We start from the raw sequence: 9,702 nt of genomic DNA on the forward strand, positions 1-9,702 counted from the left end.
GATCTAAAGGATAAAAACCAGAAACATGTTTCCAAACACAAATCCATTCCTTGCATGTCCCTGTGGTTTATTAAAGGAAGAAGTCAAGCAAGAGTGTCTCCCTTCAAGGGAACATCAACACAGACTATATATAGACATTTACTCAAAATAGATTTTTACAAAGAAAAAAATAATATGGATAGCTGTGCTTCAGCATATTCTTACAGAGCATTCTTACAGAGCAAACCAGAAAGATTGATCAATCCAGGATACAAACAAGGCAATGTTTGCTTAGCAATAGCTGAAATCAAGGGAGTCCCCATCACGTTTGGAACTTCAAGGATAGTTGCTGACCCCTGGATCTTAGGAGCCGGCCAACACAGGAGTAGCAAGATGATTTCACCAAATTAAAGAAGTAAGAAAGCAATGAAAGAAAAGCAGCAGAAAGGCCAGAGAAAAGAAAGACCTGTGTAACCTTCAGGTGAGCAGCCCTTTGGAAAAAACCAAACTAGACTGAGATGGAAGAGCATCTGAAATAGGCTTGAGGCTATCAGTAAAGAAAGCATCTCCTGATGTTACTGAGATACAGCTGCAGTAAATTGGATTTTGTAAACATGCAGAACAGTGGCAGAGGAATACCTCCACTAGAATCCATGAGCTTTCTGCACTTAAATAAAGCTTAAGAACCTGAACTCTGGGCAAATCAAGAGAGAGCATAAAATTGAAGTGATGTCAGCTTATTTAAATTTTAAAAAAAGAAAAAAAAAAGTTTTAGGATAATTTTTCCCTGCTTTAGGAATATCTCTGTCTCTTAATATTTGAAAAGTCAGAAGGAGTGCCCAAACCCAGAGATGAAAGGTTTTTAACTTCTTGGAAAAAGGCTTCTTTCTTTCTGATGTGGCTGGGGGAGGTTAAGCAATTCTCACATTCCCTGAAGTTTTTGTAGTCCCTGAAGGAAAATCTCAACAACAACTCTGAAAAGATATCAGTGGCAAGAAAGAAGCAAAATATGTCCAAGTCCAGAGAAATTAACACTATCTCTGAAACATACTGCAAAACTTTGGCAACACGTTCTGTCTCCCAAGCCCAGAGTGAATATTACAAATTACTTCTCTAAAAATCAATTAGAAGTAGCTAATCTCCATGATGAAAACAGAGCTGACTGATGTCAGAAGCAACAGGATATAAATAAATAAAGTGCTAAAAGCAATCTGCCTTTAGGGACTGGTTGCAATATTCAACTTGAAATCTTGACAAATCCCAAGAACTGGGATCCCAGGACAACTGGGTCACCTCCCATTGAAAACAGCAGCTGCACAAAGATGAAAATAATTACTTTATCCTTTAAGCTGGTTCCACATAAGTCATATGCCAATAAACTTTACATCCCCAACCAAGACAGAGGATATGCTACATTCAAAAATATGGATAGAAAAATAAGGTAATCAGAGGTCTGTAAGAAAACAATAGAAACTAGAAGAAGACAATATAAATTTTAACCACACTAGAAGTGCAGTTGCTCCAAAAGAATATTTGGTTTCACTAACCTATAGAAAAACCCTAATCTTCTAAAAATAATATATCCAAGGATAATCAGCATATATAAATATTTAGTTTTTTCAAAATCTATCCAAATTTACAAAATAACAAGAAAACCATAGACGGCTGCAAAAAGATTTTTTGTTGTTTAAAACATATTAAGCTGTATTCCTTACTTTTCAGTCTAAGTGAACTCATATATCTGACCAAAAAAAGTGGAAATTGGAGAAAAAAAAATAATTTTTTTGTAAAAAGTTACATTCAGGGACTAAGTTTAATGAAATGCCATTCATGTTTTGTTTGGGTCTTTTTAAATATAATAAGAAAAAAATAATTTTAAAAATTAACTCATAAAGGAATTAATTAATTAAAGCAATTGAATTGAAAAACATTAACTACTGTTCAGAAAAGTTAAATCAGGCTGATCCATAATCATGTTTAATCAATCATTGAACTGAAAAGACCAATTATAAGACTAAAAAGACCATCATGCAATGAGATGAAAAGCTAGGGGATAAAAAAAGTAAGAAGGAATAAAAAGAATTTTTAATATGAAAAAAGATTAATAGATAATAAGCAGCTTGTTATTCTCAAACAAAATTTTGTGGCATGATTCTTAAACTGGAAGAGAAGTGTAAAGTAGCAATACAGGAATATTTGCAGACAGCACAAAATTTTGATTACTTAGTTCCCCCTCTTGATCTCCAAGGCACTTCAAAGTGAGCCAAGCAATGTATTAAGTAGAGAGTACAGTGACTTGAAAATTTTCAGCATTAGTAAAAACAAAGAAATACACACCACAGAAGCACAGATTAAATATTTATGAGTTACAGACAGCTCCAAATTAACAGATGAAGGATGTTAGTACCAAAATAGGAGACACAAAAATTCACACTATGCCACTGCAGAAAACAGACAAAACTTGGGATCCATAAGGAATGCAAATTAATTTATAAAATAATCCCAGATGTCTGTGACTTGGGCTTCCTTGAATGTCAAGCATGTAACATCACTTACAAGATGATGCTGCAGAGTAACAATCAGGAGAACAGCAAGAATAAGTAAGAGTATAGAAGAATGTTGACAAATATTTATCTTGGAAAATAGTTAAATCAAATGGAGGTAATATAAAAATTTACAATATAAAACTGAAATAGTTTATAAGTTTCTACTGTCTTTGCATCATAACACCAGGTGAGAAAATTTATTAAAGCCCAGCACTTTAAAAGTTCTCCAAAGAAGAATTTTTTTTCACAGAATAAACAATCAGGACTCTATGGTCTATATGGTCTAAAGCATTGCTAAAACCAATACATCAGCAAAAATATACTATGTTATACATTTCTGCAAGCATATCCAGAATCCTAGTAATCAGCGTTATTAGCTGGAACATAAAGTCTCCTTTCCAGCCAGTCTTTAATTACTAAAAATCACAGTAGGCTTTCCAGGATAGCAGATCTGCCTACTGCAGCTTCCTCCTGCTGAAGATGACAACTTTCAGAAGATGCATATTCAACAAAAAGCACTTGATTCAGCACCTGATTCAGAAAGCTGAAAGCAAGCACCTATATTTTAGGTGCCCTGGATGACAAAGCTGCTATTGTAGCTAAGGGAGAGTCGGGTAATAAATCATTGGAGTCTAAACTGAATTGAGCAATTACAGAAATTGCTTTAAAGACCTATTTATTTTATTTTAGACACCTAAATTTAGGGGCCTATAAACCCATCATCAAGTCCCACCCAGAAGTTAGGACAAGCTGAATCCCCATCCTGAGTATCACATTGTTTGTTAACTCTCATATTCCTGGAGGGAACCTTGCAGAATGACAGTGAAATTATTTCCTCTGTCACTCTTAGATGCAATTAGATTAAGCCAGCTATACAAAGTAATGCCTCAAAACCAGTATTTTACGATATTATTATTTTCCATCACATTTGCATCAAAAAATCCATAACTGAATTAAGAGTTTCAAATAAAAGTTTGGATGGATTAAAATACAGGTGCTGCCACATGAAGCCTGTGCATTTAACATGAGACTCTAACACAGATTTAGAGTACCCAGAGTATTTTATACAACCATGTGGCTCAACTACTGAGGGGCAGCATGCTTAACATCTACAGATTTTTTCCCTCAGCAATGTACATCAGTTCTTCAGCATCAAAAGCAAGGCAGAGGTAGAAACTTAAGCCCAAATTTCAGCTAAGATAATTTGCTTTTAAATCGCAATCCATAGTCACCTTTGTTGCCTTGAGGAACTTCATTGTCTGAATATGCCTGTTCAAGAATCCGTTCAGCATTTTAAAATCTCATCCCTTATACCTGTTAGAACAAAAGCACACCACCACTGCTCCACAAGCTCACACTTACACACCAGAGAACATTCCTCAGCCCCATTTGGTCTCCAATCTCATTTTGAGAACAATAAAGAGGGTTTTTCTAAATGCACTCAAGGTGCCAACAAGCCAAATTCCATCCCTGCAAACCAAAATACAGAAGGAATTACAGCTCTCAGCAGAATTGGTCACTGCCCCATCTGCTTCTGTGCAATAAGGGTGGGAGACTGATTCATCCCAGAAGCCTCCCCAGAGGGGTAACATGCTGAGCAACTACACTCCTCTGGCTGTGCTGAGACAACACAAACCACCCCCTGAGGGAGAAGCAGAGTTCTGGGGAAAAACATGTTCTGCAGAGTGCCCAACATCACTGTGAGGACTCAGCACTCACCCATGCCACTGAACTGGCCATGGGCTGAGCAAAGTCCTCCCTGGGTTCCTGATGAGGCTGATGGAGAGGGTGATCCAAATTTCTCACTGGATGCTGGAACCTCTTCACCCTCTTCCCATAGACCTGGGACACTGGTACCTAACAAGGCAGTAAGAAGAATCCAGCCTTGAGTGTCTTATGTGACTGTTCTGAAGTCAAGGGACACCATTCCTTCTAGGTTACCTATTAACCTCTAGGTAAGGATGCTCAGAACTACAAAACACCTATAAACTCTTAAAAAGCAAGGTTGTACACTAGAAATTTATTGCTGGAAGTGAGTTGATCATTCACTGAAAGGTAATATCGTAAGCAGAAAGAAAAATAATGAAACAAATGAGCTGATTAAAGGTTATCAGCTCTGTATTTTAATTAGCAGATATTATGTACCTCAAATTTCCCTTTAACCTCAACTTGTTTGCAGAGAGATAGCAAAAGTAATTCTGGTGAACAAACACTGGTATTTAGTTACATAAAATATTCTGCAAGCTTGTGCATTACAAATAAACTCAGCCTTAAATCTGTGTGTTATGACTAATTTTAGGACTTGAGTTTTATCCAAAATAAGAGCATGGAAAAACTTGACACACACCTCTGCCTTCAAACAGACAAACTAGACAAGGCAAAGGAAGGCAAAACAAGCTGGAGGTGGGAAATTGAGGGGAGAGGGGGGAATCTCAGTGAAATGACAAAATGTTCTTTAAACAAAAAATTAAAATCTTTTTTCTAATATAAATTTGTAAAGGTGTGTTTTCCTGGAAAATCTGTCCCTTGTTGTATATTCCATCTATATCAGTTTGTGTTAAAAATATTATCTACTGGGACAAAGAAACAAGAGTGCATTAACTAGAGAATGCTAATGTTAATGATTTAATTTTTGGGTTTTTTTAACATATAGAATGCTAACAGATCCCTTAGAACATAAATAAAAGGACCCATAATTTTAAGAAAGGCAGAATTACCTTTTTAAATTCCTTTAATAAAAGGAATTTTAAAATTCCTTTTATTTTAAGGAAGAAAATAAAAAGGCAAAAAAAGAAAAGTTTCTTTTTATTTATAAGGAGTATTGCTGGATAGCTAACTACCCACTCCACCCCCAGCCCCTGAGTCCAGCCCAGTGCAGGCGAGGTCAGAGATGTCTCACTCACAGAGCTGAGTTGCTGGGAGACTGGGTTAGGCAAACACAAAGAAAGAAGCCAAAAGATTAAGCAAGATGACGACTATTACCATATTTCACAGTCAAATCAGACAACTCTTCAATCCAGGAGAGCCTTTCATCCAAATAATTTTTCAAAATTAATTTGAGGACTCCTTAGAGAAAATACTGTTTGCCCTAAAGTTCCCAGGACATGAAAATAAACAGTGTCTCTGAAGCTGTTAAAGCTGTAGCCAGAGATTTCTTTTTTCACTACTGTCTCCCCCAAAAGTCATGATAGTAGAAGGAAAATATGCTTTTGGTGAAGAATGAGATGCTGAATGGGCCTAATGGATCACAAAGGATACCAAAACACCAAGTAAAAAGCCCAAGCATCCCACTTTTCTGAAGAAGTAGAACTTTTAGGCAACAGAAAGAACCTCTCCAAAAGACAGGCTAGTACCTTACACAGCCACCACCTCACCTGAGACCTTCTGTCAAAGTAGTCTTTTTAATTGCATTCTTAGTCAGTAAAGCAGCTTAGATTGACACAACACACTGGGCTGTCAAGGCCAACATGAGCATGTCTTTGACGTGCTCTGACTGCTTCAGCAGCTGTCTGGGAGATTCCACAGCAAGAAGAAACTATGAACCTCTCATGAGGCATGCATTTGCTTTTGAGAAGAGAAACCAAGACTGGTAATATGAACTAATATGGGTCACCTGGGGAATTAAAAATGTCAGGAAAATTAAAAATTAACCTTTTAATAGAGACATATAGTTAAGGAAAATGAAGCCATTAATTACAGTCAGTGGGACATCTCAAAATATCCTTCAAAAGGACAACTTCACCAATGGTATTCCTCATAAGTAGCTCACATTCAAAATCTTTTTCTCCAGAGGTTAAGAATCAGCAGAGGAATTGTGTCAGACATTAGCACTTAGTTCTAACACACAGTTGAACAATAAATGAAGAATCATTTGTGTAAATAATACCTGTGAACTTACAGAAATAGGGATTTATCAATACTGTATGTTCCTATAGCAGTATCAGAATCAAGGTGAGACTGTAGGGACAGCTTTTCCATGTGACAGAAATATATAAGGCTATGATTGGCAATAAAAAAATAAAATACATTTCAAAATAGGAAGAAAACAAAAATGTTAAGAAAATTAAAACAACAACACAATTACATTTGATTTAATTCAGCATGTCACCTCTAAGAGAAATTATAGCACAAACCCATAATAATCACTAAGTACTGAATCTTGTATTTTTAAGGCCTTCTATCATCATCTTTTGAAACAGTCATCTCACATTTCTGCTCACTGAAATAAAATGCTCTATAGCTGACATGATATTGTTCTCATACATTAAACCATTTCCAAAAAAAGAAATTTTATTTCCAAACAGAGGAAAATAAGCAATTGAGAGGATCCTCAATTTTCTTAGCAACAGTCTATCCACAGCTTTCACAAACAGTGTTAAAATTGTTCCATACCGTGAAGCTGTTGTTGACATTTTTTGTGCTTGATTCAGCTACACTGGCATCTGACAGGTCAACTTCATCAAATATTAGAGACTGTGAAGGGAAAAAACATAGAAGCATTAAATTAAGTCTGAGTACACTTTCAGCTATGCTTACAAAATGTGCTTTAATTTTATTGCGTCTATTCAAATTAGAAAATAAAAATAGAAAATAAAAGTAGTGAAAAAAATAAACACCATTGAGGATGTGACAAAATTTCATAACTGGCCCTAAACACAGTCCTACTTGCTATTCTAAATGGTACATGAGAGCATAAAAAAAGGGCTCAATAATTATATTGCTTTAAAATCTCTTTTAAAAGAAGGGGGGTTTCTTACATAGATGAAGCTTTAGAGTGTCTACTGTGCAGCATAAACGTGGTGTCAGAGGAAAGAGATTCCCATACAGTAAAATGTATTTCGTTTTAGGATGGAACCCTAAAGTCATGTAGGAAGCTATGATATAGTATCTATATGAGAAGATGCATCTCAAAGTGCTGAACTGATCCCCTCCACTCCTTTGTCTGATGTTCAAACAAGAGAAATTTATGTCTACCCTAAACACTCCAGCCTCTAGCAAAGAATCAATTAGGTTCTATTATGTTCATGATGGGGTTTGTAGCACAGAAGAGCAGACCAACAAAAATGCCTATTTTTTTAGCCCTAGCATGTTTTTCCTCTTCCATGCCACAGGGAGGTGAATCAATATTGGGGGAATTTCAGCATGTCTGGATTCAGCATGCCTTTGAGTATTGGCACAACTGCCTACTTGTAAGACCTTCTTTTCTCATCTTTATCAAAGAATCACAGAATCGCAGAATGGTTTTAGTTGGAAGGGACCTTAAAGATCAACCCCCCTGCCATGGTCCAGGTTGCTCAAAGCCCCATTCAGCCTGGCCTTGAGCACTTCCAGGGACGGGGCATCCACAGCTTCTCCGAGCAGCCTGTGCCAGTGTCTCACCACCCCAACAGTAAAAAGCATCTTCCTACCCAATATCCACATATGGATATTATGGATCCCCTTTCAGTTTAAAGTCATTCCCCCTTGTCCTATGACCACATGTCCTTGTAAAAAGCTCCTCTCCAGCTCCCTTGTACCCCTCCTAGGTACTAGAAGGCTGCTACAAGGTCCCAGATCTGTCAGCCTGTCTTCATAAGAGAGGTGCTCCAGCCCTCTGCTCATCTTTGGGTCTCTCCTCTGGACACGCTACAACAGTTCCATGGTTCCCAAGGTAGAAGGGCACACACCTCTTGGAGTGAGACCAACAGAGACCCAAAATATTCCATATTCCTCATCTAACATGGCAGGCTCACATTTTCAAAATATCTCAGCATTGTGCTGTGATTTGAGGTTGCCCTTCTCAGAGCTCTTATCTGCCATGCTTATGTTTTATATAAACTGCTCGTGGTCTCACCAATTGCTGAGAGGTTTGACAAGAGGCCCTGCAGTGCTGGGCTCCCTGAAGCAATGGTGCTTTCCTTGACTCATTATAGCCACACAACAGTGCACCATGCAGCTGCAGTCCTACAGTCCCACAAGGAGAAATCTCTGTGCCTTCACTAAGAGTTTTGTGGAGAAAACAAGGCCATAGAAGATGATGGAGACCTGAAGAACCTCACCAATAGCTCCCATAAGATGCTGCAACCCCACAGGGTAAAGGAGAGTAACACCCACAGCTATAAAACAGCACAATCTGAGTCAGCCAAAATGCTCTTGGCCTTGAGAGGGAGGAAGGAAATGCCTTTCAAAGAGAAGATAAGTATTCCCCTCTGCCCACCCCCAATTCTCCCACCAAAAAAATTCAATAGATGGGAAACTGCTTTTTCCCTTATATATCAGTTTTGGCAGAAAATCAGCCTATCTTGATTTCACATAACTATTTCTATGGGCATCAGAGCAGAAGAGTTTTAATTGAATGCAGCCTTAGTGATAACTTTTAAGCATTATCCAGTTATTACTTTTTTTGACTGTCCGAGAGCCATAAAAAAGCCCACAACCCCTTAAAATGACTTTATTATTTATCTGAATAGACAAAAAGGTTAAAATAACTGTGATAAACTCCATATGAAAAAAATCAAGAGAAATTACCAATCTTTCTTTAAGCTAATTTAACCCATTACATCCTATATACAGCAGTTTTTACATAATACAACTGTGAACAAATCATTAAATTATTATTATTAAACTTATTAAATGTATTAAACTTATAAAACTAAACAAAACTGAAGTCACAAGTAAAAGGCATTAGACACTAATAGCACAGAATTACCTTTGAATCCTTAGCATAGTAAAGGGTACGACCTCGAAGTTTGAAATAACGCTTTTTCCACCTCTGAAAAGAGCTGGTTTGCTTCAGTAGTAATCCTTCTTTTATACTTGTCTGAAAAATATTAAAATATAGAAACATGTAGAAACAGCTGCACGTCAATTAAAGTTACACTTTTAAAAATTTATGTTACACCTCAATATAACTGTAAATTGAAAAGTTATTTATTCACATTAAATAGAGACTAATTCTTTGGACTACCAGATTTTGCATTGTTACTTTTTAAAGAATGATAATGTTGGCAAAATGCTAATTTTACATGCAAACTGCAAATAATTCAATTGTCTGGATAGCTGCAAAGCCACAAATATTAAACCAAACAACTGATGGTGGCACAACATGGGAAAAAAAACTTTAAACCATCAACAGAAGGTAATTTCCAGTTCCAAAATTGATTATGTTGAGGAGAAAAACAATTTCCACACAGATACT

At 36.7% G+C, this 9,702-nt stretch overlaps 1 protein-coding gene across 1 annotated transcript in view; it reads right to left on the reverse strand.

Annotated features, from left to right (window-relative positions):
• The window catches only part of DGKH (diacylglycerol kinase eta), a 79,073-nt gene extending 69,722 nt beyond the window's left edge, over positions 1 to 9,351 (reverse strand). Inside the window, exons 1-2 of the mRNA XM_058800516.1 lie at positions 9,214 to 9,351; positions 6,918 to 6,998 (exon numbers count right to left, since the gene is read on the reverse strand). Coding sequence (XP_058656499.1) covers positions 6,918 to 6,998; positions 9,214 to 9,351 — 219 coding nt within the window. The remainder of the gene's footprint in view (positions 1 to 6,917; positions 6,999 to 9,213) is intronic.
• Positions 9,352 to 9,702: the final 351 nt, after the last annotated feature.

The sequence above is a fragment of the Ammospiza caudacuta genome, chromosome 2, assembly GCF_027887145.1.
Source record: "Ammospiza caudacuta isolate bAmmCau1 chromosome 2, bAmmCau1.pri, whole genome shotgun sequence".
Classification (NCBI taxonomy): Eukaryota; Metazoa; Chordata; class Aves; order Passeriformes; family Passerellidae; genus Ammospiza; species Ammospiza caudacuta.